At 37.5% G+C, this 27,196-nt stretch overlaps 1 protein-coding gene across 1 annotated transcript in view; it reads left to right on the top strand.

Annotated features, from left to right (window-relative positions):
* LOC148939750 (uncharacterized) overlaps positions 1–22,739 on the top strand; it is a 72,640-nt gene extending 49,901 nt beyond the window's left edge. Inside the window, exon 3 of the mRNA XM_089105724.1 lies at positions 22,417–22,739. Within this exon, the coding sequence (XP_088961850.1) occupies positions 22,417–22,656 (240 nt within the window). The 3' untranslated portion in view covers positions 22,657–22,739. The remainder of the gene's footprint in view (positions 1–22,416) is intronic.
* The last annotated feature ends 4,457 nt before the right edge of the window (positions 22,740–27,196 follow it).

Below are 27,196 nucleotides of genomic sequence, written 5' to 3'. Positions count from 1 at the left end.
TGTAAGCCTAGACTACATACTAGTGAATGTCTGCTTTATTTCTCGCAAGTTCTACTTTTCACGGTCTTGAAAAGGGCTTGACATACTTGCCCTGAAAAGGTATTCCCAAGGCGCGTACCAGGTCTATTTAATGACCATTTAGATAAGCCCAGTATTCTCAGTTGCCATCTGGATTTTAAATTCTTGACTTGGAATTAAAAGCAGTAAGATTTTTTAGACGATTAATAGCATGTTTTTAAAAGCTGAAGATACCTGAATATAAAGCTGGAGATGGGTAGTGTTTCTGTAAAGAGAATATTGATAGCGAGCAATTCCCCCATGTATGGGTCCCCTCCATTAAGGAGGGTTTTTTTATACTAAATTTTGTTTTCTTTTCAAGGACTACCCACAATTAACCCCTCCATCAAAGAAGGCAAGGGGCACCGAGGCAACCCCTGTGCAACGGCTGGAGATGCTTGGCCTATCCATCCAACCCCCCGTGTTAGTGAAGCTGTTACCCCTTCCAGAAAAGCTCCAGCGCTGCTTACGAAAGCCTCCACTCAAGCCGCAACCCAATCTGGTCAAGGCTGTGACGCTGCTAAACCGTCTTCGTAATCTCATGACGGTGCCTCCTGTCAAGCCGTTGCCCCACCTGCGCTTCCTGTAAAAGGCCGTGACGCCACTCCAGTTCAAGCCGCTGCCTCAACTACACTGCGTGTGCAAGGCCATGACACCGCTGCCTCACCTGCACAAGGCCGAGACACCCTCCCTAGTGAAGCTGCTGCTGATTTATATGTCATTTAAAATTATCGTTTCATACAACTAATTCTATCTAGTTTACTATTCGAGAGCCTCCTTCTAGAACATTCATTTCGCCTTTTCAACCTAATCAAGGTGTTACAATGGTATTTTTCGCTAATTGTTTGTGTGATTACACATTCTTTTCAGGCTTTGAAGGGTTTTCGTTATGATTTAACACTAAAAACTAAATTTTTAAGTGAGATAGGCTTCCCCGGCTACTGGAATATTAATGCTACTGCCCTATCTTAAAAAATAATCAATTCTTTTCTGGCTAATAAAGGCTTGTTCGTTAGTGATCCTAATAACGAGAAAATATTTGAGGAAAAAACTTAAAAAATTCCGATTATGTCATTCTATAGACCTGTTAATTCCATCTGCCACCACGTTAGTTTTGAAAGCTTTTCAATATAATAGTGGTAGCCCGTTAGATTAATAGTTTTGAGAGAGAAATAGCTACATAAGACATTCTTTTCAAGAAATAGCCAGAACCTTGTACTGAAATTTTTTTTGGGAGAGGGGTGAGATTAATAATTTGCAACCTTGTCCCATTAGTTCTGAAGACTTTTCAATATAATAACGGACCCCCTGGCTCGTTAGATTAATATTCCTTTCACTGCTAAAAGGAATACGAATTTTTTTCAGGTTGATTTCGACATTGACAATCTGCTGGCCAATTTCTTTAGGTGGGGAGCAGTGCCAGAGGACGAAGAAACCAGTTATGAGAAAGTGAGGGAGTTTAAGTGCGGGGATGAATCTGGTTAATACAGCTCCCCTCTGTTTGATTTAGACAGTTTTTTGCGGGGTCTCGGCCTTGATAAGGACTATGAATGGGTCGAAGAGTTACCATCAAGTGAGCTCTAGAGGGTAGCCGAACCGAAAAGTGATGAAGAGGGAGCAGAACAAAGTGGTGCTGCTTCACCCCCTGTATTGCCTGAAACCTTTTTAGCTAATACCACTTTGCGCAACATTCATATTTTTTGGGCTGAGTTTGGGGACCCATTTAATAGTCTTACAAGTGGTAGTATCCATACGGATCAAATTGACGTTGTCCACTTCTATGTCAGCAATATTCAGGCACTTCTCGAAAACCATATTTGGGAGGCGGGAGGTTGCTATAGTATAAAGTCATGAATTACCCTTAAAATAATTTTTAAATGCAAGAACGGCTGATTTGCACCCGTATCACCTGCAAACGGCGATGCAAACACTTCACCCTGACTTGCATAATTTCGAGGGTGTTTTTTTCTGATTGGGTAGGGGACATTTTTAATACGATGGAGGGGAATAATGAAAATGGGAGTAGGTTGGTAGTTTTATTTATTGAAAAAGTAGAGGTAAACATTACAAAGTTGAAAAAAATTTGTTTTACGGGGTGTAAGGGGGAAAACATTATAAAAATATAATGAAAATTTGAGGGCTTGTGGGGATGTACAACACTTCTCTTTCGATAAGGGCCTAGAGTGTTTCAAGTATTCAGTCCTTGTCGCGGGGCAAAAACCCCTGTAAAGGACTGAACAAAGACTGTAAAGGACCCTTATTGGCTTATGGGGCATAAGCCACTCATACACATTTCAACAGTTTGGTAGTTAATGGGGGCAATGAGGGACGGAATTTCCTAAAGTTGATTTTAATTGTTTAAAGGAGTATGATCCTGTAACAATTAAGGAGATTGACATTTTTGAGTGGGTAAACGAACAGTTAAAGATTGGGGTTACAGTGTTACAGTACGACACAGAGGATGAATAGGGGGAACTTAAAGATAAAAGGGTTTTTATATTCCGAAAGGGCTCCGTCCATTGAGTCTGTGAAACAATGGGCATGGCTTCTTTATGAACCTGCCAAAGACCATGATTCAATTGGACATTTCTTTCCCATTCCACATATTAGTCGGGTTTTAAGTCCGGATAAGAATAAAACTACACGCTATTACTGTCCAATTGAAGATAATGTAAAAAAAATTAGAAGAAATTGTTTCTGAATCGGGTAAAGAGGCGGTGCAGCTGATACTGCGTGTTCAGAATGTTGTATTAGAGACGGCAAGCTTCAAAAATCAAATATCTGTGTTGGCGGAGGAAAATATAGCGCTTAAATCACATATCGACAATATGTCGCTTACTCTGATGAAATTGGAAAGTAATGAAGATGATAAACAATTAGTGATGTGGAATGTGAAAGTTCAAGATGAAATAAGAGCACAGGAATTACTGTCTAAAGTTATTATGGATGGCCTTGATCTCCCAGCCCCAAGCCCAGTTAAGTTGATGGATTTCAGGGCAAATGCCAAATTCTTAAAATTTGAATTGCCATCGAGGTTAATCAGGAATGAGATTTTGAAGAACGCCAAGAAACTGAAAAACAAACAATTGGAGGATTCGAGAAAATATATCTGACGGATGATGCGCCGAAGTCTGTTCGTGAAGTTCGAAAGAGGTTGCTTCATGTGAAATTGAAATTGCACGATTTTGGAATTGACTCTTGGTTGTCGAAAGGTGTACCCCCCTGCCTAGTTATCAAGCTGCGAGATGGTTCGAATGAACGACTAACTGTTAGTGAAGGTTTCGCTCTAATTACTGACCTTGAAAGGAAACATGGTGGTCGAATCGCAAATATGGATACACGATTTTTCTAAGACTAATTGTGTTGATATGATAGTGGATTATTTTCGATAAATAATATGAGCATAAGTGTGCGATATTTGGTGTGAAATACAAAATGTGATGGGTTCTCTACGGTTTTATGTATTTGAGTTAAATTATTATGATTAAGAACTTATTTAGTGTGAGTTTTAGTGTTTGTAATTTTTTGTGGGAGAGGCATGGGGGGGTACTCTTTGGCGTGAGATCAGTACATGATAATGGTTAGCCATATTCACGAGATCCCTACATCTAGGCTGGAGGAATTGGAAAGAAATTCAGCCCTTTTTAGTAATGTTTTCCAAACGCTCCTAGCCCATGATAATAATGAAATTTTAAATTCTTTTTTAGTCCCTTCAAATAAATATTTGTTTTCTCATGAAATAGTTCATAAAAACTAAAATATGAGGAGAATATCTTTTTGGAACTGTCGTGGATGAAGGAGCGGGCAAGATTCAATTAAAAATTTTTTATTTGAATCTGGTACGGATATTTTTGGAGTTTGTGAAACATTTTTAGATGAAATTTCGGCAAAAAAATTAATATTAGTGATTTCCAATTTTTTCACGTAAGTAGAACTCAACAAAAGCAAGGTGGTTTAGCAATACTGGTTAAAAATTATATTCCGGCACGACTGAAAGAAGAATTTTTATATTTGAATACGGAGATGATTTTCGAAAGCTGTATTGTTGAATGTTTTCTACCAAATAATGATAAACTTTTAATTGCTGTAATTTATCGTCCTCCCTCATCAAATAAGGCAGATTTAATTGATAAATTTGAAAATATGTTAAGTGTGATATCAAGTCTTCGAATGCCATTTTTAATCCTTTGGGACTTCAATATTGATTTAATGGGATGTCTTCCATCTAGACAGCAAGGAATTGACCGAGATGTACTTCAGTTTTTGGAATGTAACCTTTCTCATGGTATGAACCTAGTATGTTTTATTCCGACACGTATAACAAATTCTTCTCTTTCTCTGATTGATAATATTTTTGCACCTTATCCACGTGAGGCTACATTCGTGGTTATGGAGGATACATCTGACCATTGTATTTTAATGTCTGACTTCAAAGCGCAAAAGATAGTCAATAAAGAAAATCATATGAAGAGGAGAAACTTTTCACAAGTAAATATGAATAAATTGAAATCTAATCTTAGTGATGTAGGATGGAGGGAAGTTATTAATGAAAATGACCCCAACATATCTTTAGATATATTTTATCGAATTTTGAATGAAAAACTAGACCTTCATTGCCCATTTAAAACTACACACCGGAAAAGAACCTCACCTAAACAACCTTGGATAAGTCCATCACTTCTAAAATCTATCAATGAAAAAAATAGACAGTATAATATAAAAATAAAATACCCCTCAGCTCATTATGTACAACGATTCAAAAATTATAAAAATTTGCTAGTTAAAACTCTCAGAACAAGTGAAAAAATGTATTATGAAAATGTATTTAAAAAATCTGATTCACCTCGGACTACATGGAAATTAATTAAGGAAAAAATTGGAAACAATATTAAAAATCCACACCCTGAAGTGATCATAAATGAAAATGGCTTTGAGTTGAAGGGGAAGGATGTTGTTGCAGAATATTTTTGTCATTATTTTTCTCATATTAGTTCTACCGTTGAATTGGAATCCCTTGAATCTCCATCTCATTCATATAAAGAATATCTCCCGCCATCCGAAAATTCCAGTGTGTTCCTGACCCCTGTCACTTTCTTTGAGTTCCAGAAAGTAATTATGAATCTAAAGAGTGGTAATTCTCTAGGTCTAGATGGGCTTTCCACAAATATTCTGAAAGAACTTGCATGTGTAATTCATGTCCCGTTGCTTCATATTTTAAATGCATCAATGTCATCAGGGATCTTTCCGGAAGTATGGAAATCTGCAAAAGTTATTCCAATTCATAAGAAAGGTGATAAGACAGATATAGGTAACTATCGCCCAATAGCTATTCTTTCCCCTATATCTAAGATTATTGAAAAAATTAATCAAAAAAGAATTATCTCGTATTTTGATAAAAGGAATTTATTTACTAAAAATCAGTTTGGATTCAGGGCGGGTCATTCTACTGAACAAGCTATTGCAGCGCTAATCTTGGAGATTAATGATTCATTAAATGATGAAAATCATGTATCTACTCTTTTCTATGATATAAAAAAGGCATTTGATACGCTAAACCATGAAATTCTATTGGAGAAAATTAATAATACAGGTATTAGAGGTAAAGGCCTAGATCTAATAAAATCTTACTTGCATGGTCGAAAAATTCAGGTTGAAGTAAATGGGCACCTGTCAAGCCATGTTGTTATTGATGATATTGGAGTCCCCCAGGGATCAGTATTAGGGCCATTACTATTTTTATTTATATAAATGACCTTTCGAGGCGTTTACCCCAAGATAGTAGTTTAGCAGTAATTTTTGCAGATGATACGGCGGTGACAATAAAAGCTAAAACCCCATCTTTGTTGGCTGAGAAAATGGTGACAGCAATGAATTCTTTGAATAAATGTTTTGCATGTAACTACCTAGCTCAGTAGATAAAATTACCATAGAAGAGTTAATTGCAAATCAAAGTAGGATAAAAAGAGTAAATTCATTTCGTTACCTTGGGATTATTCTTGATGAGCTTTTATCTTTCCGTAAGTATTCTGATTATTTGAGATTGAAACTTGCCCATAACTTAGGCTGTCTTCATAGAATGAAACATGTATTTCATTTTTCCATCCTTAAAATTTTATATCATTCTCTTATTGAATCATATTTTAAATATTGCCCTATAATATACCTCAACACATTTATAGTCCATCTCCAGCCTCTTCAAATAATTCAAAATAAGGCATTTAGAATCCTGGGTCCTTTTGTTCATCGCCCAGAGAGGCTTCAAAATCTTTCAGAAACCCAAACTTTATATATTTTTCTCAATATACTTAATCTCAAACAACTGAAAGACCTGCATACAGCAATGTGGTATTATGATATCCAATCTTCGGCAAATTATTTCCATGATCTGGGTATAATTGAGACCCCCCTTTCTCCTGCCCACCACGTCCGCTCCAAGAAGTATCGCCTTCCCCCAATTAAATCTGAAAGAGCTAGATTCTCAATCAGATACCAGATTCCTCATATTGCAAATAAATTTAATTTAATAGATGTGTCCCCAAGATTCAAGAGCCGATTTTCTTTGAAAAAACATATTTCAAAAATTGTTCTTTGCCTGGATGTTGGGATTGGTGAATTTGGATTTTAGTATGAAATTTGTTGTGGTGTTCTCGCGCTGGGGTGGCCTCCTCTGTTATCTCCCACCATGTGTGTTCTTTTTCATTATTGATATGCTTTATTTGTTATTTCGGCAATTTTTTTGTTTTTTTTTATTTTATGTTTTTGGCCGACACATCGAGCCCTGCTCCCCGTCGGCCAGTTTAGAAAATTATTTATTCATGTAATTTGTTTGTTAAATAAATAACTTATACTTCTGGTGAAATACCTTTGGAACTTCGTGAGTCCGTAAAGGACTTTGTTTTCCCGTCTATAAACAGACAGGTGCCTAGGGACTCTTTGAGCCCCTATAATTTATCTTTGGTAGAGGACTGGGGTATGCACTGGACATCTTCAAAACAAAAGCTTATTGCCGACCTTTATCCGAAACGGAATATTGTTGTATATCATGTTCTTTTGCGGTGAATGCTGACCAACGGTTTCAAGGTCAAAAAGATCCATAGAGCCCTCCAGTTTGATCAAAAGCCATATATGAAGAAGTTTGTTGACACCTTCGTCAAGAAACAATCTGAAGCGAAAACAAAGGTCGAAAAAGAGATCTTTAAACTTATTTTGAATTCGGCCTTTCCGTGCGAGAGTGTGCGCAATACGAGTCATTGTGACGTTACGACTGACCCAAAGGAATGTGCCCGAATCTTTGCAGAACACTTTCTTTGCTGAACTATTAGGACCACTTTCACGATCATAGACTCCAATATAGTCCTCTTACACATAAAGAAAAGAAATATAGTTTTAAATAAAAACATTGCTGCTGGTAGTGCCATTTTAGAAATTTCAAAGAAACTCAGTTTTATTACAATGTGTGTAAGCTCCAATGATCGGGGGAGGGGCAAGTTCAAGCGTATATTGGAGACACTGATTCACCTCAGTTAAAAGTTAAAACAGAGAATATGTTGCACGATTTGAAAAATGGTACGCAAATTAGCTCCCGAATGGATTACACCATCTGGGATGAGTCCATTATCCGGAGCTAAGGAAGCACCAGGCCCCAAATTAGGCCCCAAAATAATTGTTCAAGTTAAAATCTGAGACTGGGAGCGACTTGGTATCCAAAAGTATGTTCCATGGTCCGAAGGTGTACTGTGTAGAAACGCACAATCAGGTTACCAAACAAGTCTGCAAGGGGTGCCCTCACATTATGTAAAGGAAAATTTCAAAATGAGTATTCATAGAAACTGTGTCGATAATAATTTAGTTCCAGGAGTGAAAGTCAAGGACATTCATTTTTTACAATATAAAAACTTCACAGTTCAAGTTTAAAAATGCCATGATAGCCATATCGGATAAAGACTGGACGCACGGACGGTGTGACGGTACTACCGTACGGTTACAATCTCACTTTAGGTCAAGTTGATTGTGTAGATTACAGAAAAGCACTCGGTCTGGAAAAAGCCCAATAGTTGGTGGGAGGGGGAGGAGGGCCGTTTTTTCTGTCTCCAGCTCAGTAGTGTTTTATTTTTTTTAATGTTTTATTTATATTTCTGTATTTTAATTTATATATTTTATACTTATTTTTTATGCACAAAGTGGTATTTTAGAAGTGTTTTATGTTTTTTACTGCCGCCCCGCCTCGGGCACCTTTCCATCCGAGGGCCATCGCAACCTCCGGAGGAGTGTCCGGGCCTCCAGGTGGGAGCCCTTTCTAAGTGCCTTTTAAAATGTTCAAGTGCCTTTTAATATGTTCAGGTTTTTTTAATGTTAAAGTGTCTGTTTTATATTGTTTTTCTACTGCCATTAAAATATCTTTAATTGCTTGTGTAAATATTCTTTAAAAATTCGTAGTGAATATATTTACACTGAAGAAATCATATATTCTATTTTTTGAGTATTTATTCAACAGTGATGTTAGGTTGGGTTGTTTGTATTTTGACATTGGTGGAGTATGTATCAATTTAAAACACCATTCAGATCATTTCTTTAAGGACCATCAATGTCTGGCAAAACAACACTATTATTGAAAATAATTCAAAACTGTGATAAAATGTTTTTAGAGAATCCGAAAAATATCTATTATTGCTATAGTGTATGGCAAGAGTCCTATGAAAAAATAAAAAAGTATTGTATCAAGCATAAAATTCATATGAGGACCTGACGTGTTTAATAGTATCACACCAAACTCGTGGTTGATTATTGATGATTTAACTGAATCTATTAAAAAACGGCCTCAGGAAATGTTACAATTATTGACGTTCCGGTCACATAATGAAAAGGTTTCCGTAACTGTTGTTCTCCATAATCTTTTTCATCAGAGTAAATGTATCAGAACACTTGCTTTTAATTGTACTTACTATATCATCTATCGGGTTGTTACCTATTCAAGTTCTCTATCATAGGAAGCGCAATAGCGCTGCCTTATTAAAGAACTATGGTGGCAAAATGTATTACTTTTTTTCATCTTTCAGACCAGGCCACTTCGTATCGAGGGAGTTGTCGTAGAAACTTCGAAAAGGGCTCATTCGATTGGAAGTTAGAAGGGCTAGTGCCCTTTTTAATAGTCGAAAATGATTGGAAGTCAACTAACACCCCTTCCAAGCCCACTATTTCCCAAAACACATCCAATAAAAATTTTGAAATAGCCATTTTATTTAACGTAGTTGAAATATCTGAAGATTATGTCTTTGAGGAGAACACTCCCCCCACAGACCTCAGGGCAAGGGTTGTAAGTTATTCCCTGGGGGCATATAAGGTTTTTATTGAAAGCGTTGTCTTAGAAACTTGAAAAAGGGCTCATTCAATTAGAAATTCAAAGCGCTAGTGCCTTTTTAATAGTCGAAATGACTTGAGGGCAATTAACCCCCCTCTCACGTCCACCATTTCCCCAAACACATCCAATCAAAATTTTGAGATAGCCATTTTGTTCAACGTTGTTGAGTGTTCTAAAAAATAGGTCTTTGAGGATGACAACCCACCCAAAGCCCTTAGGGCTAGGGTTTTAAGTCATGCCCTCGGGTCATATAAGTTTTTTTTATAGAAAGCTCTGTAGTTGAAACTTCGGAAAGGGCTTATTCGATTGGAAATTGAAATGGCTAGTGCACTTTTTGATAGTTGAAAGTGATCGGAGGGCAACTAACTCCCTTCTCATGCCCACTATTTTCCCAAAAACATTCCATAAAAATTTTGAGATACCCAGTTTGTTCAAAGTTGTTGAAAGTTTTGTAAATTAGGTCTTTGAGGATGATAACCCCCTCAGAACCCTCAGGTCAAGGATTGTAAGTCATGCCCTGGGGATAAATAAGGTTTTTATAGAAAGCATTCTCGTAGACTGCTGTCGTAGAATGCTCGGGAGGATAAAGTCTCCTGGACTTAAATTATGCTGATGATTTAAGCATTCTAGATGAAAGTGTGAACAAAATGAATGGATTTTTAGAGGTTTGGGAGTTCAGGGTGCTAGTGTAGGTTTGAAAATTAATGTTAAGAAGACTAAGTCACTAAGGCTAGGAATAAGTGAAGATAAAAAGGTGACATTGGGTAATGAAAAGATTGATCAGGTGGACAGCTTTACTTACCTTGGTAGCATTATTAGTAAAGACGGTGGGAGCTGTGAAGATGTCAAAAGCAGAATAGACAAGGTTCGGGGTGTTTTTTCACAGTTAAAAAAAGTTTGGAAGAATAGGAAGATAAATCTGCTAACCAAGATAATAATATTAGAAGCTACAGTGATGACAGTGGTCAAATATGGCTCTGAAGCATGGACGCTCCGAAAAGCGGATGAAGATTTGCTAGATGTTTTCCAGAGAAATTGCTTAAGGATTGTTCTGGGTACCCGGCTGACTGACCGTATTTCAAACAATAGGCTATACGAAAAATGTGGTTCAATACAGCTCTCTAGGGCTGTAATGAAAGAAAGGTTGAGGTGGCTAGGACACGTTGTGCGGAAGAAGGATGACAGATTGCCGAAGATTATTCTTTTCGTCAAACGGAAAGCAGGTCGTCCTCGTCTGGGGTGGGAGGACGTCATAAAGAAAGATTTAAAGAAAATTAGAACTTCACGGGCGGGTGTAAAAAGGGAGGCTTTGAATAGATTGAGGTGGAGGAGGAGCGTGCGCAGCTGTGTTGGCCTCAGGCGGCTTGGTGCCGCGGTGAGTTGTTAGTAGTAGTAGTAGTTGTATTGTCGTAGAAACTTCAAAAAGGGCTAATTTGACTGGAAATTCAAAGACCTAGTGTACTTTTTATTAGTCGGAAGTGATTGGAGATTCACACGAACCATTTCCCAAACAAATCCAATCAAAGTTTGGAGATACCAATTGTGTTAAATGTAGTTGAAAGTTCTGGAAATTAGGTCTTTGAGGATGACACCCCTCCCCCAGCTCTCAGGGTAAGGGATATAAGTTATGCCCTGGGGGCATATAAGGATTTTATATAAAGGATTTAATTATCTTTGTACAGTGGTCCCTAGCCAGCAAAAGGAATGGAAATAGCAAAAGAAAACGACTTGTTCAAGCAAATGGTATTTTTTTTTCATTGTTACTCCCGATAATCACCGGACTTATAAACACTATTCTCTAGAAAATGGCTAAATCCTATAAATTGACGCCAATTCAACTTGCTCTTTCACCAAAGGAGCACTTTGAAGATAATCTTGGTAAATTTATTAATAATGAAACAACTGCTGATGATGAAGAATTAATCTTGCTTCAGAATGCCCTTCGACATGTCAACAAACATAAACGTTACCGTGAAAGACCGCTCAAAGTAAATGTCATTGATCAAACTTCTGAAAGTACTGATAGCTTTGAAACTATTAAAAAACCAAAAAAAGAAGAAGATTTATTAACAAGTGTTGTAGACATGTTACCCCCATAATATCGTGAGCAAAGTAAAAGACTCTTGACCTATTTCGCTAAAAATGAACAAATTGACGAGAAAAAGAATGAAGTTATAATCCAGGGTAAACCCTTGAGTTTAATTGATTTGTTATCAGATTTGATTGCAAATCATAAAAGACTTGAAAAGACTTAAAGACTTGAACTGCGGACGACCTGCTTTCCCTTTATCCCTAGACGATTGGCCGAAAAGTACAATCTTCGGCAGTCTGTCATCCCTTCATCCCCAGAACGTGAACTAACCATATCAACCCTTCTCTTATTATAGCCCTAAAAAGCGGGATTGAATCAAACTTTTCGTGCAGCCCACCGTTTGAAACACGGTCAGCCAGCCGGGTACCCAGAACAATCCGTGGGCAAATTCACTGGAAAACATCTAGCAAATCTTCATCCGCTTTTCGGAGCACCCATGCTTCAGAGCCATATTTGACCTCTGCCATCACTGTAACTTCCAATATTCTAATATTGGTTTGCAGACTTATCTTCCTATTCTTCCAAACTTCTTTTAACTGTGAAAAAACACCGTGAGCCTTGGCAATTCTACTTTTAACATTTTCACTACTCCCACCGCCTTTACTAATAATACCACCAAGGTAAGTGAAACTAGCCACCTAATCAATCTTCGTTACCCAACGTCACCTTTTCATCTTCACTTATTCCTAGCCTTAGTGACTTAGTCTTCTTAACATTAATTTTCAAACTTAGTCTAGCACCCTGAATTCGCAACATTCATTTTGCTCACATTTTCACCTAGGATGCTTAAAGCATCAGCATAATCTAAGTCCAGGAGAGTTTTTCCTCCCCATTAGATTCCGTGGTTTTGCAGTGCCTTTCCTGTGCTCCTTAAGACAAAGTCCATAAAAATGAGCCATATAAAGAGGGATAGAACTCAACCCTGCTTAACACCTGATTTAATACGAAACCAGCTGCTAACCTCATTTTCTACCTTAACCGCAGCAGTGTTAAGGCTCTTCTACAGCTCTTCTATCAACAGAATCGAACGCCTGCTCATAATGCATAAAACTGAGGACTAAAGGTGTTTGATAACTCAGGCACTTCTCAATTATTAACCTAAGAGTGAAAAGTTGGTCGACACATCCTCTACCTTTTCTGAAACCACATTGTTCTCTTCTTAAAACTTTGTCTACACCGTTTCTCAGTCTAAAAAGTATCATATTATAAGTAATTTGCTACCTACAGAGACCAGACTAATGCTTCGATAATTACCAAACTCCCTCATATCACCTTTCTTATACAGTGGTTTAATTAAGATTTTCCTAAAATTGCTAGGTACTTCACCCTTTTCAAAATCCCATTCATAATCTTCAGTAACTTATTTCTAACCTCAGAGCCACCATATTTAAGAAACTCATTTACCACACTATCAGCACCTGGAGCCTTATTATTTATTAATCCGTTTAGTACTGTTGCTAATGCTTCCTCACAAATTTCATAGTGTAGTGCTTTCTCCACTTTCTTTACATATCTTTTGTTTTCATATGATCTATCATACTTTAGTTTATATAATAATATAGTTTGGGCTATATATTTGCACATTAGGGGGAGAGGGCATGTCAAGTAAATTAACCTCATCCCAATCCCCCCCCCCTATAATGTGTAAATATATAGCCCAGATTATGCACGCCTAATACATTTTGTCCCCCCTTATTTGTCTTTGTGGCTATGAAACCGGTTATGTAAAATCTAACATTAAGCAAAATTCTTAAGTGTGATTGTACGGGAGTACCTCTTAATCTTCCGGTTTTGAAGGCAGTAATTCAATGCGGTGGCACAATCAATCCTAAAGGTGCATGCATTTCATTCAAAATAAGCTGGTAATATACAGACATTTATTTTGAACATAGTTGCCACCCCTAGTGATTTATCACAATTTCTAGTGATATTTTATATTGCCTAAACAAAAAAGTCGCTATATTATTGAAAAAAATCACTAAATCTACCAAAAAAACGCTAAAATATAATGATTTTTCCTCAGCAGGTGGCAACCCTGATTTTGAAGCTTCCTTTATCCATATTGAGGCTTGATAAAATCATATAGAGTAATATACACTTGAACATCAGCCATTAGGGAGAACAGCAAACGGATCTCTGTGGAGGGGGGGGGAGTCCTGAAGCCTCAAAGTTGGATTTTTATACACAATTTTTCAAACTCTCATACTTAAACTGAGAAGCAAAAGCGTTTGTTCACTGATACAAAATCCGACCCTGTCAGGCGTCCACATAAATTAAAAAGAATAAACTCTATTTCAGACGAGTTGGAAAAGAGAGGATCAACCGAGATAAGTCGACCAGGTAAGTATGATAAAAACCAAGAATGAATACTCCGTCGTATTCCAATATGGGACAGTTTCCAAAGAAGAATCTTGTGAATCTAGTGTGTTGGAACCTAGCTTTGATAATTAGCTCTTTATTCTTAAAACTATTCAGCAAAAACAAACATTTTGTTTCGTACTGATGGGCTGGTTGATGCTTTCAGTCCTTACATTTATTACCCCCAACCAAGGCAGTACCCAGAGAAGAGATTAGGGAGATTTATTCCCCCCCCCCCCGAAATGTTTGTTTGACTCGTAAAAACGTAACAAAAATGGATATAAACAAATTGTGTATGCATTTTTGAGGTTTTTTGTGTGAACCCCCCTCCCCCAGGAAAAAATATTTGAGTGAAACCACCTCTGAAAAAAGATCCTGGGTAAGGCCTTGCCCCCAACAATTACAATCTATGCTCTTCTTTAACCCTTTCAGTCACCATGTTCTCACATGAGAACATCACAGCTTCGCTTGGTCTTCTTGGACCCTGTAGATGGCAGCGATACTCGAGTATGCGCTCCATAATAATAAGTAATGCGAAAAGACACTGGCGAAGTTTCAAACCGATGATGCTAAATTCTGATTTTTAGCAGTATTTTGAAGTTGTTGCACATCCGTACTCGAAAGAATGGATCTACCAGGTATGTTTTCATGCATTTTTTTTACCAGATTTACCATGAAAATACGCGAAAAAAGGGGTTCATTTGTCCTTTTCAGTTAGTTACCCCATCTATTAAAAAAGTTTATCTCGCTAGTGCGTTGGATAGATGGCGCAGATTTTTTCGAAGTAGCGTGTTCTTGGGTAAGGACAGTGTGACTTGATACTAACTTTTCTAGTTCAATAGCAGCATATATGGTACAGTCAGAGGAACATAATTTGGGTAGTATTATTTGAAAACATCAGTGATAACTTTTTCCTGTCAAGTCGCTATTCTGGAAAAGCGACTCACTATCTTCTTTTCCAGGTCCATCCAATGATCGACCACGTCGAGTTTGTCACGCTGACATACTGAATGTCTTGGACGCGATCGACTCAGACCTTTCAGAGTTATCGGACCTACCAAACTCAGATGACGAAGGTGAAGATTGGGCGTCAGTAAATCTATCGCAGCCACACGATACGGATGAAGATTCATTATCGGAAGTTGAGGATGATGAGCCGCTCCTCCCCCCGCCTCCGAAAAATTGAAAACGCAGACTCGTATGGAAGAATGCGATCTTCTCGAAAGTTATCAACAATGCCGACCCGGCGCCGCCGCCACTTGGTCCCGAGGAGCCTATAGACTACTTCAAAGAATATTTTGATAGTGAATTTTATGAGTTAGCCGCCGAGATGACCAATCTTTATTCTGTACAGAAAACCGGCTCAAGTTTGGGTACAACAGCCTCTGAAATAAGAAGGTTCATAGGTATTCATATAGCGATGAGTGCTTTTAAATTCCCAAGGTATCGCATGTACTGGGGTAGTCGGACTCGGATACCTCTAATAGCAGACGCCATGAACTTCAATAGGTTTTCGCGTCTCCGAAATTTATTTCATCTGGTAGATATCCTCTCTAAAGACCCGGAGAACACCGATCGCGTATGGAAGGTTCGTCCGGTTATAGACCGGGTCCTGAAAAAGACAGAAAGCATCGTACCTTCTGAGTATGTATCAGTCGACGAGCAAATGGTGCCGTACACCGGTGCATTGGACATAAAACAGTATATCAGGGGGAAGCCAACACCGTGGGGCATAAAAATCTTTATGCTTTGTAACAGTAACGGCATCATACTCACTTTTGATGTTTACCAGGGTAAGAAAACTATCCTGACGGAAGAGCAGAAGCAGTTCGGACTGGGACCTGGAATGGTACTAGCTCTTGCTGGTCGCGTCCAGCTTCGCCCGCATACGAAAATATTCTTTGACAACTTTTTTACGAGTAGTCCGCTCCTTGAAGAGCTTGAACGGAAAAGTATGTATGGCACCGGCACGTTCAGAGCGAATAGAGTTCTTGGCGCAAAGTTGGAATCTGATACGTCTCTGAAAAAGAAAGGAAGGGGGGCGTTCCACGAGCTAGTGAGTGGAGAAGTATGTCTGATCAAGTGGATGGACTGTAGATCGGTGATAGTCGCTTCTAACATGATTGGAAGCGGCAACGTAAAAAACGTGATGAAGTGGTGTAAGAAAACGAAGACAGAGGTACAAGTGACGCAGCCGGAAGCTATTGCGGCTTATAACCTGAGTATGGGTGGGGTTGATAAGCTTGACCAGATGGTATCCTACTATAGGACCCTCATTCGATCAAAAAAATGGACTTTGAGACTCGTATTCCATTTGATCGATCTTGCTGTAGTCAACAGTTGGCTTGAATATGTCGAGATTTGCAAGGCACAGAATATGAGACAAAAGAACATTGTCGATTCGTTCACCTTCCGACTCGACATAGCAGAGACTCTCATTATGTCTGAAGACACTCCTAGAAGAAGAGGCCGACCCAGATCTCTTCCTTCAAGCGAAGAGGAGGAGAGTGATGAAGAAGACTCGGTTGCCGAAAATCGTAGGAAACGAAAACTCAAATTTCGTAGGCCCTGCTCCGCCGTGAAGAAAGATTCCTTTGCTCATTGGCCAGAAAAATTTGCCGCCCAAAACAGGTGTAAAAATGCCCCTGTATCATGAAGACTAGGTTCATGTGTACCAAGTGCAACGTCCCACTTTGCCTGGAAGAATCGCGAAACTGTTTCGCACAGTTTCACAAACCTAAAGAAACGTAAAAGGATCATTGTCAATTCAGTTTCTCGTTTTTTGTACTATATTTGAAGTCTCAGTTTTTCATTGGTTTTATACTGTATTTGAATAAATTTGGTCACACTGTCCTTGCTCAAGTACATGGTGGAAAAGAAAGAAGACGTTCAGAAAAAAATCTGAAAAAATTCCTGGTAAGTACTTATCCATCACATGGTTGACTTTCGCTACTCTCATAATTTTGACCTTCCAGGCTAAAATTCGTGACTGAAAGGGTTAAGATCCATTATCGTTTTAATATTATGTTGTACTGAGCTGAGTCCATAAATTCATTCTATCATCCATATAGATTTTACGAGGTGAGGCAAAATCTGGCTGCTGAAGCGAAATTTGATCCCTTTGGGAACCTACCTTTATTTTTCAGCTCTTTATTTTAACTAACTAACTTTATTTTAACAGTTAACTTTATTTTAAAACTAATAAGCGAAAATATTCATTTCACGTATATTTTACGAAGCAATGCAAAATTCAGCTTCTAAAGCAAAATTCAATCCCTGTTTGAATCTAGCCTTATTCAGGGGCGTAGCTCCAGCATGTTTATTGGGGGGCAAGAGGGGTCAATATCCGGAGAGTCAAGGGGCATGGGCTATATAATAACTTTTTCTCCAGATTATTGGGGTGGGCAACTGACCCCCCTTGCCCCCATCCCGAACTACGCCAATGGCCTTAATATACAGCTCCCTACGCTTAAAACTAATCAGCAAAAATCTTTTATTACATATAGTATCAAACTTATACTCTAAAAGACGCTTCGAGGACGAATGACAACATCACGCAACAATAAAACTCCGCTGCCTATGCTATTAATATAATTTAAAAATTCGTATTTAATATAATTTAAATTATTAATAAACATAACATCATATTTGGCAAAAGTACAGCAATAAAAAATTTGTTCCACCAAATTTTGCTGTCAGATTTAAATCAAGGAAGCCTAGACGCGCTTATGCAATTATCATTTTGGCAAGATGTTCTTAGTAAATAAATTTGACAGCAAAACTTTACAACTAGCAAGGAATCCCCGCCAGACTGGCTTTACCTTATCTTTTTTCTCATAAAACTGTGTATTTATAGGCTATCAGTAAAATACTGGCATTCAATAATTATTATTTTTGGTAGAAAATGAGGTGCTGAAGAATTTCCATTTAATTCTTCGAAAAAAAAAGTGGGAGAAGAAGAAAGCAACACATGTCCGTTAAGAGCAGAACTTGCTGAAAATGTTCACTAAAAATATTTGTGGGTTAGAGTTATGGCCTAACCGCACTAGTCATAACAGTCGAATAAAAACCGATTTTTTTATGGTTCGGTTTTCCTAAAATGCGATATTTGTGGTTTAGTCCCGCCATAGCAACGCCTGTCGCGAAAAAAAAATCTGGATGGTCTTGGTCAAGGCCGTATCCAGGGGTAGGGGTTAGCGGTTTTTACACCCCCCCCCCCAAAAAAAAAAATGTGTCTAACTGGTAAAAAAATGACGAAACCCATATAAATAAATTATTGGTGCGTTTTTACGAGTTTTTCTTACCCCCCCCCCCCTGAAAAAAAAATCCTGTATTCGCTCTTGGTTATTCCTAAAATGTGGTTTGTGATTCTTAGGTTTGTACTTTGCTTCATTGTACGTGTGTAATATCTTTCTTATTTTACACATGAATTCTGTTTATTTATTTTCTTAAATATTATTAAGATCTTTTCCTTGACAATACACTTTCAGTTTAGAGATCTTGTACCGGAAACATGCTTTATTCCGATGGTTATCGATCTTGTTTTTAAGTTCCAGTTTACTTTTCGTACGCTTTAAAGTTATTGAGGGATCTCCCTCTTCCGCTATCTTGTGTAAACTTACTCCACTTTATTGGTTCTGAAGACACATAGATCAAGGCCGTATTCAGGGGGTTAGGGGGTTTGACCCCCCCCTGCGAAATGTTTGTCTGACTCGTTAAAACGTGATAAAAATGGGCATAAACAAATTTTGTATGCGTTCTTTGAGTTTTTTTTGTAAACCCCCCCCCCAAAAAAAAAAATGAGCAAAATCCTCTCCGAAAAAAAATCCTGGGTACGGCCTTGACATAGATATCCGTATTTTCCACAATGGGTTATTTTCACGCTCGTAAAAATAGATACATTTACATTATATTACTGATAGTTATAAATATAACTATTCTGTAACTATTTTATTTATATATAATTATTATATATATAATTGTAAACAGTTATATTATGAAATAGAGTTTTCGATGTTAGAATTGATTTTGCCATATCGCTAATGCGATAGGTCTCTTTTATTCAGATAACTATGTGAAATAACGGTAAAAAAAAAAATGACGGTCAAGGAAATACCGGTGATAAAAAATATTTTTCGTCCCCTGTAACCCTCTCCTGTAACTTTGTGGGTTAACTGCTATTACTACAACCACTAACAACTATAGCGCTTGTTTGGGTCTGCTTCTACATTACCCCCCATTGACGCTAGGTGGCTATTACCCTGCTCACGTATCGCAATATTTTTTTTTCTTCTAAATATCCGGATACAGTTTATCTATCCCAGCACATAACCACCTATACACTGCAGGATGCCTACTGTATAATTTATCCACATCCACTAAGGCTAGTTGTAGTCCACAGAAACTCCAAGCGTGGCTTTATCCATTGCGCTGTCTCTTTACGTACGACACCTATCTGTACAAAGTTTAAGGAACCCATATACTTTTAATTCTGAAAATTGCAGTTCAAAGTACGATTTAGATGTGGGAACCAGACACTCAACAATCCTGCAAATGGACTTAATAGATTAAGAAATGCTGGTTCAAGGCTTCTAGGAATTGTTTACATCGTATTTTTTTTCTGGGACATCATACAATTTCATTGGATATGCACTTGGCTGAGATTTTTTTTTTACATAGCGAAATACTCTCAGTATGTTACCATGAATGTCCGAAATTCGTGAATGTCCAAAATACTTTTTTTCTTCTTGGATTTAGTCAGTGTTGCCAGTCAACTTTTCCAGTTTAATGCAAAGCTTGATGATGACAAGTTAGGGTTGGTTAGGTTGGGCTTGGTTTTTAACCCATTTCTGATATTTATAACCAAATTTAATCTAACCTAACCTAAATTAACATTACCTAACCCAACCTATCTTTGACTTTTACCATCATAACGTGCGCAAGACTGAAAAAGCTGACTCGCAATTCAAGCAGAAAAAAAAAGAAATTTCTGACATTCACCAGTGAAAGTCGCCATTAACCAAATTTCGAAAATTCACGGTAACAAATATACAATAAACAAAACACTCAGACACTGTGTTGACATAACGATATTAATACTGTTAAAGTGGATACTACTACCAATAATAACAATAATAACTCGTTCAAGCATACACACGCTCCTCCACTTGACACAGCTACACACGCTCCTCCTCCACTCCAAGAACAATAATAACTCACTGCAGCATCAAGCAGCCTGCCTACGAACGCTCCTCTTTCCCTTCTATCCATCCAAAGTTTCCCTCTTTACCCCTTCCCAAAGTTCCCTCCAGTTCCTTTAAATACTTTTTAATGGTCTATTCTCATCCACTTGAGGACGACCTGCTTATTGTTTGGGCTGTCTGTAACAAGGCATATTAGACTCTATTCGTGTTCTTAGGGGTCCCTCTCTTTTGTTTTGTGATAAATTGCACAAACAGAACCGAATTTATGACTGCAAAAAATTGGGGTACTTGTCAATTAGCTGGAACCCACGCAAGAAGTAAAGTTTGGTTAATGCTAATGGAATAAAACAAAATATGATGAAAATATAATAGTTTAGAAACAAGTTTTGGCTATACATTTGCACATTAGGAGGGGGGGGTAAAGCTTAGCATAAAGTAAATACATAACCTAACCTAGGTACCTTTTTTAAACAAAAGTTTAAATATTGTACACACAGTGACAAACTACGGTTTGTAATCCAAATCTCTATTGAAAGAAACCCGTTTGACTAATTTCTTAGGCATTATCCCTATACAACTATCGCGTCGGTTTCGCGTAGGTTCCAGCTAATTGACAAGTACCGAAATTCCTACCATAAAATTAAAGGTGAAATACAATGGCTGTAGGCTTAAAAATTGTGACCAGAATTTAGACCAATCTAATTGTTCAACAGTTTATAGATAGGACTAAAGTTGATGTCGCTGATGCTCTAGATTTTAGCACGTTTTGATTTTACCCGGCAGAGCAAATTTTGGAGACAAATAAATTCTAATTTTGTTTTGAAACTAGAACAAAGAGCTACATCAAGAGAGCAATAAATTTTTCAAATGACGAAAATTGCAAATAAAAAAGGGTCCAATAATTTTCCACGATATATACATTAAAATTGCTTTTCTAAACTACCGTTCCTAGAATTATTATGATAAAAAATTTAAATTTTGTAACCTTAACCTTTACCCTAACCATCTCAACCTTTCTTAGTGGGATCGAACCACATCTTTTTGAACAGCTTATTGTTAATTAAGTATACCTATAAAGAAATATCTAACTATAATTGTTAATTATTGTTAAGGCTTATAACTATAAAGGAATGAAGACGTTTGTAGAAAAATTTTATTTCCTGATTTTTTATTTCTTGATCTTAAAGTATTATAAACGCAAAAATAGGTTGTATTTACCTTGCTCGTAGATCCTAATTGCTTATTGAAACCTTGTTGGGTCCCACCCCAAAAGGGATGAGACTCATCCCAAAAGGGGTGAGACCTATAGATATGACACAGTTGGGCATGTATCTTTCCAAATTTTTGCACTTCAGAAATGCTCCAACTACCAAGCCTTTCGACAGGAAACTTTTCGAAAGTGACCACATTCACTGGTAATATAAATGAGGTAAAACGTAAATGATTTCAAACTAAAAAGATTTTCAGGTGATAAAATATATATTAAAAAATTAATATAAAAACATGAATTATTACCCCAAGTTCTGAATATCCCCCCCCCCAACAATTAATTCTAGCGCACGGAAATAAGACATTTCGACAAATTTTCAATTTGGTCATCGTTTTCAAGAAGTTGGTTTAGAGAAGTTTTAAAGAAGTTCTTAAAGAAGTCATTTGAAAGAAAATGAGTCAGGATATACTTGGAGAATTCGAACTAATATTGTATTTTAATTAAATTGAATGTTTTCAAAGAAAACTTAGTCAACGAGAATAACAGTCACCTTAGTACATTACTTTTTTCGATGCATATTTCAATAAAATATACCTCATTTTTGGGTTTTATTGAAAAAAGCAACAAGTCCCCCCTATATTTAAAAATAGCCTTCAAAATATAGGGGAGGGGGGCAATTTTGTTATGTTTTGATTTTTTCAACAAACATACCAAAAAGGGGTTAACATACTTAAATGCCACCTGACGTTATTTTAAAATTTTAGAGCACAACGAACTATAATTCTTCTTAAAAATCTTTGTTTATTAATAAAATTATATTCAATTTATTAATTAATTAATAGTTTTATTATTTATTAATTTGTTATTTCGCTTATTTAATTATTATTATCTTAATTCTGATTATTTCATTACTTTTTATTTTATTAATTATTTTCATTTATTAACTGCGTTTTCTACTTTATTTTAATAAAAATAAAATTTCAAAAATTGAAATTTTGCTACCCTAAAATTTTCTACGCCCAGGGCAAATGGCCCCTCTGTCCCTCCAGTAAAACCGCCTCTGCGATTGTGTTTACCTCTGTTTGCAACAATTCTTGAATAACCCACCGGAATTTTTATCCTGTATTCTTTATTTCAGGATTGTAAAAAAAGGTCTTCAGAAGAAGAAGCCGATGAAAACGGTAATCCTTTTCAAAATGGATCCAATCAGATACTTGTTTCACCGGCTCCTGCTTGTGCAGTTGGCTACAGCTATACAAACGCCTTAAAAAAACTAACTTACCAAAAACCCGTGACTGTTGTTCTTAACTTAGCCCGCCTGTACACTGATTCTGGCATGAGTGAACAAGTGCTGTATGGAGGCAGAAAACAATCTTAATGGAAATTTTGTGTTATTGCTGAACTCGTGTATTATATTATAAAGTTTTGTAATTTTGAGTGGATTAAAAAAAAAATGTTGAGTCGAACATATGTTCTTCAAAAGTTTTGATAAACTTTTGATTTTGACAAAATAATCGTTTTTGAATCTCCGACCCCTAAAATTCCCACCAGAAGGTTTGTTGCAACAGCCATGGGTGAGAAAATCTTAATGGAACTATATGCTATTGCGGAAATCGTGTTTTTTATTGTAATTTTGAATGGATGTTCACATTGAAAAAAAAAATGTTAAGCTGGACATATTCTTCAAAAATATTTTAGAAATATTGGTAAACTTGTAAAGCTATTTTTGGGTTTTTAAAAACGCTTCCTTTCAACAAAATAATCGTTTGTTCATCCCTCACCCCAAGTAACTTCCCACGAGAGGGTATGTTGCAATAGCCATGGGGGTGATACTCCGTAAGTACAATCTACCCCGGGTGAATTTGTACATAACCTTAATCAAAATCGACACTTATTTTGTGTTTGATAGCTTTCCAAATCACCATAAAGAGCGTAGCTGTTTATCTGTCATTATAAAACATTCAATTTTTATTGTTTTACGACATTTTCATTTTTTTGTGTCCCATGCACACATGTTTTTCTATCTGGTGCATTTTCTCTCTGACTTAGATGCAATTAAAGGGGGTGCTACCATTTCATCTAATAGTCACAAGCACTAAACGTCATTTCGTCGACAAGGAAAATCCGTCAGAACATCGACACGTCAGTACATCGACAGTCATAACATCGACACGTCAGGACATCGACAGTCACAATCGCTACCCATTAGAACGTCGACAATCATATCATCGACACGTCAGTTCATCAACAGTCACAATCGCTACCCGTCAGAGCGTCGACAGTCATAACATCGACACGTCAGTTCATCAACAGTCACAATCGCTACCCTTCAGAGCGTCGACAGTCATAACATCGACACGACAGTTCAGCGACAGTGACAATCACTACCCGTCAGAACGTCGACAGTCATAACATCGACACGACAGTCCATCGACAGTCACAATCACTACCCGTCAGAACGTCGACAGTCATAACATCGACACGTCAGTTCATCGACAGTCACAATCGCTACCCGTCAGAACATCGACACGTCAGTTCATCGACAGTCCCAATCGCTACCCGTCAGGACGTCGACAGTCATAACATAACATTGACACGTCATAAAACGTTAGTTCATCGACAGTCACAATCGCTACCCCACAGATCGTCGACAGTCACAACATCGACACGTCAGGACATCGACAGTCATAGTCCCTACCCGTCAGAACGTCGACAGTCATAACATCGACACGTCAGTTCATCGACAGTCATAGTCCCTACCCGTCAGAACGTCGACAGTCATAACATCGACAGTCATAATCGCTACCCGTCAGAACGCCGAAAAGTCAGTTCATCGATAGTCCTAATCACTACCCGTCAGAACGTCGACAGTCATAACATTGACACGTCATAACATCTAAAAAAAAAGTTAGGGGTTATGACGTGTTAATGTTATGACTGTCAACGTTCTGACGGTTAGTAGTTCTGACGGATTTTCGTTATAAAAAAATTTATCAGTTTATATAATAGTACTAAGTATATAATAGTTTAGAAACAAATTTCGTCTATATATTTGCACATCAGGGGGGGGGGGGGGTAAAGCATAGCATAAATTAAATATGTAACCTAACCTAACCTAGGTACTATTTTCCCCCCTAAAACCCAAAAAATTAAAGTTTTAAAATTTTAGATGTTATGACGTGTCGATGTTATGACTGTCGACGTTCTGACGGTTAGTGGTTCTGACACATTTTCGTTATGAAATAAATTAATAAGTTTATATAATAGTAATAAGTACATAATAGTTTAGAAACAAATTTCGGCTATATATTTGCACATCAGGGGGGTGGTGGTAAAGCATAGTATATATTAAATACGTAATCTAACCTAACCTAGGTACCTTTTCCCCCATAAACCGAAAAAACTAAATTTTTAAAATTTTAGATGTTATGACGTGTCGATGTTGACTGTCGATGTTCTGATGGTTAGTAGTTCTGACGGATTTTCGTTATGGGAAAATTTTTTAGATGTTATGACGTGTCGATGTTATGACTGTCGACGTTCTGACGGGTAGCGATTGCGACTGTTGATGAACTGACGTATCGATATTATGACTGTCAATGTTCTGACGCGTAGCGATTGTGACTGCCTATGTCCTGACGTGTCCATGTTATAACTGTCGATGTTCTGACGGATTTTTTGTCGATGTTAAGTCGGATTATGTCGATGTCCTGACGGTAGTGGTCCTGACGTGTCGATGTCCTGACGCCTTCCCCAATTAAAGCCACCAAACGAGGTCAAACAAGCTCTGATTTTCCTTGCCGATGGACAAACGTGCTAGTCTTTATCTTGCACGCAAACAAGTTGATCGAAAGAAACGTACAACAGCGTTCTCTATGTCTCACAACAAGAGTGGCGTAAAAGTTATAAACGCAAGAATTCGGTACTATTTTCGTGCCTTACACTGGCGTTCACAGATCTTTTTGTTGACTTACCAAGTAACTACAGACCTCTCAATTCATGCATGAACAATGGGAAAAAAATTGGCTTTCTTTCATATTTTCCCCGTGTTATTGCTTTTAAGTGACATTGCAAAACATACTTTAGTTTTTATGTGGCATTGTTTTGTCTGTCGTTGCAAAAATTTCGATGTCTTTTAATGCTGTTTGATATATTTGCCATGTTGGTATCAACTGATGCATCAAACTTGGTCACAAATGCCCACGATACATAATAGGGATTCGCCTTTCAGACAGAGTCTCGAACGACGAAGTCAGGAGAAGATATGGGGATGGCCCATTTGTCTCTGATGTTGTCAAAATGAGGTATCTGAGGTGGTTTGGCCACATCATGCGGGCATCAGAAGAGCATATAAGCAAAAATTGCCTCGAACGCCTTCCACTACCACCATAGAAGAAGAAAGCAGGAGCATAGAAGAATTGCAAGCAGGAGCAGGAGCAAGAAGAAAGCAGGAGCAAAGAAAGCAGGAGCATAGAAGAAGAAAGCAGGAGCATAGAAGAAAACAGCTCGCGACAGTCAAGTCCAACGATTGAGCCTAATCCGAAAAATCGGGCGACTATGGAGTCGTCGCTGCCTTGAGATCATGGAATCACCCTCTGTCAAAACCTCTGGAAAGAAGCATGTCGTTGTCAGCTGGGCGTCACGATGAGCCTGGATGCGGCTTGAACGTCCAACAAGTAAGCATCATGTGGTGTGACTGAACATGTCCTGGGTTTTTGATTTCTGACAATGAATAAGATCTCTATATGTAGTTATTTCGGAGTAGTGGTTGACAAATTGAAAAAAAGAACAAAAAACGTGGGTGAAAATCAGCAAAAAGATGAACTAAAAACACGTAACACCAAAAAGTCTAAGAAAGCGTTGCTTTCCTTTACAAATGTAGTTGTTTTTGGGAATCAAACGGTTGTTAATGTTTCAATTTTTACGGAGAAAAGTTGTCAAATTCGGATTCAACTTGGCAATACAGACGAAAGTGTGGTACTACCCGATAAACTTTATTATTTTGAGACAACTAGAAAAAAATTAAATAAAATTACAAATAAAATACAAGAAAAATATATATAATGTAAAATACAATAAATAAAATTTAATAAACTTTGGCACACTTTTACTCCAAATATATTCACCCCAACTTCACACTTTTACTTCACCCCAATAATTCCAGTGCACCTAAGTTGAATATATAACAGTTAGTTACATGATGTCATAGTGCACGTCAATGAGCCACTAATGACGTCACAAAAAATGTCTTGGTTTTAATTCCTCAGGAATCATTGAGGTAAAACTTCTATGTATAGCTTCCCAGTATATAAAGACCCAAAATTCATCCAGTGAGTCTTTAACGAAAATTGTAACTAAAACTTAGAGACTATTTAATATGAGGTACTTGGGACGAGAATTAGCAGACGTTGATGCTGTGGCGTTAGTTGATAGGGGGGTGGTATGTGCCCCCACCCGCCTTTGATTTTGAAGAACATCCTTTTTGGTATTTTCATTGACAAAATTGAAAAAAAAAATACCCTACGCCCGATTTTGCAAAAATACATATCTCCCCCCTACTTTTCGTTGATCGACGCCACTACACAGATGAGACCCAAAATGCACCCACTAAGCGTTTAACAAAATGTGTCATCGACACTTGGAGTCTACTTAATATAAGGTATTTGGTAGACAAAATTAGGAGACGTCGATGCAGTGACGTCAATTGGCAGGATAGGGGGGCATGTACACCCCTAGATTTAGAAAAACGTTTGTTTTTTTGGTATTTTCCTGGGCATTTTCTTTATATTTTCGTTGACAAAAAAAAAAGGAAAAATCTTCCCCTCCCCTTGAATTTTCGTGAATCAACGCCACTGCGTTGATGATGTATTGTAGAAGAGATAGACGACTAGAAGAGACAGACGAGTGAAACATTTTCA

The sequence above is a fragment of the Artemia sp. Qi Xiang Cuo genome, chromosome 20 (assembly GCF_049724085.1).
Source record: "Artemia sp. Qi Xiang Cuo chromosome 20, ASM4972408v1, whole genome shotgun sequence".
In the NCBI taxonomy this organism is placed as follows: Eukaryota; Metazoa; Arthropoda; class Branchiopoda; order Anostraca; family Artemiidae; genus Artemia; species Artemia sp. Qi Xiang Cuo.
This window is presented reverse-complemented; position numbering and strand designations above follow the sequence as displayed.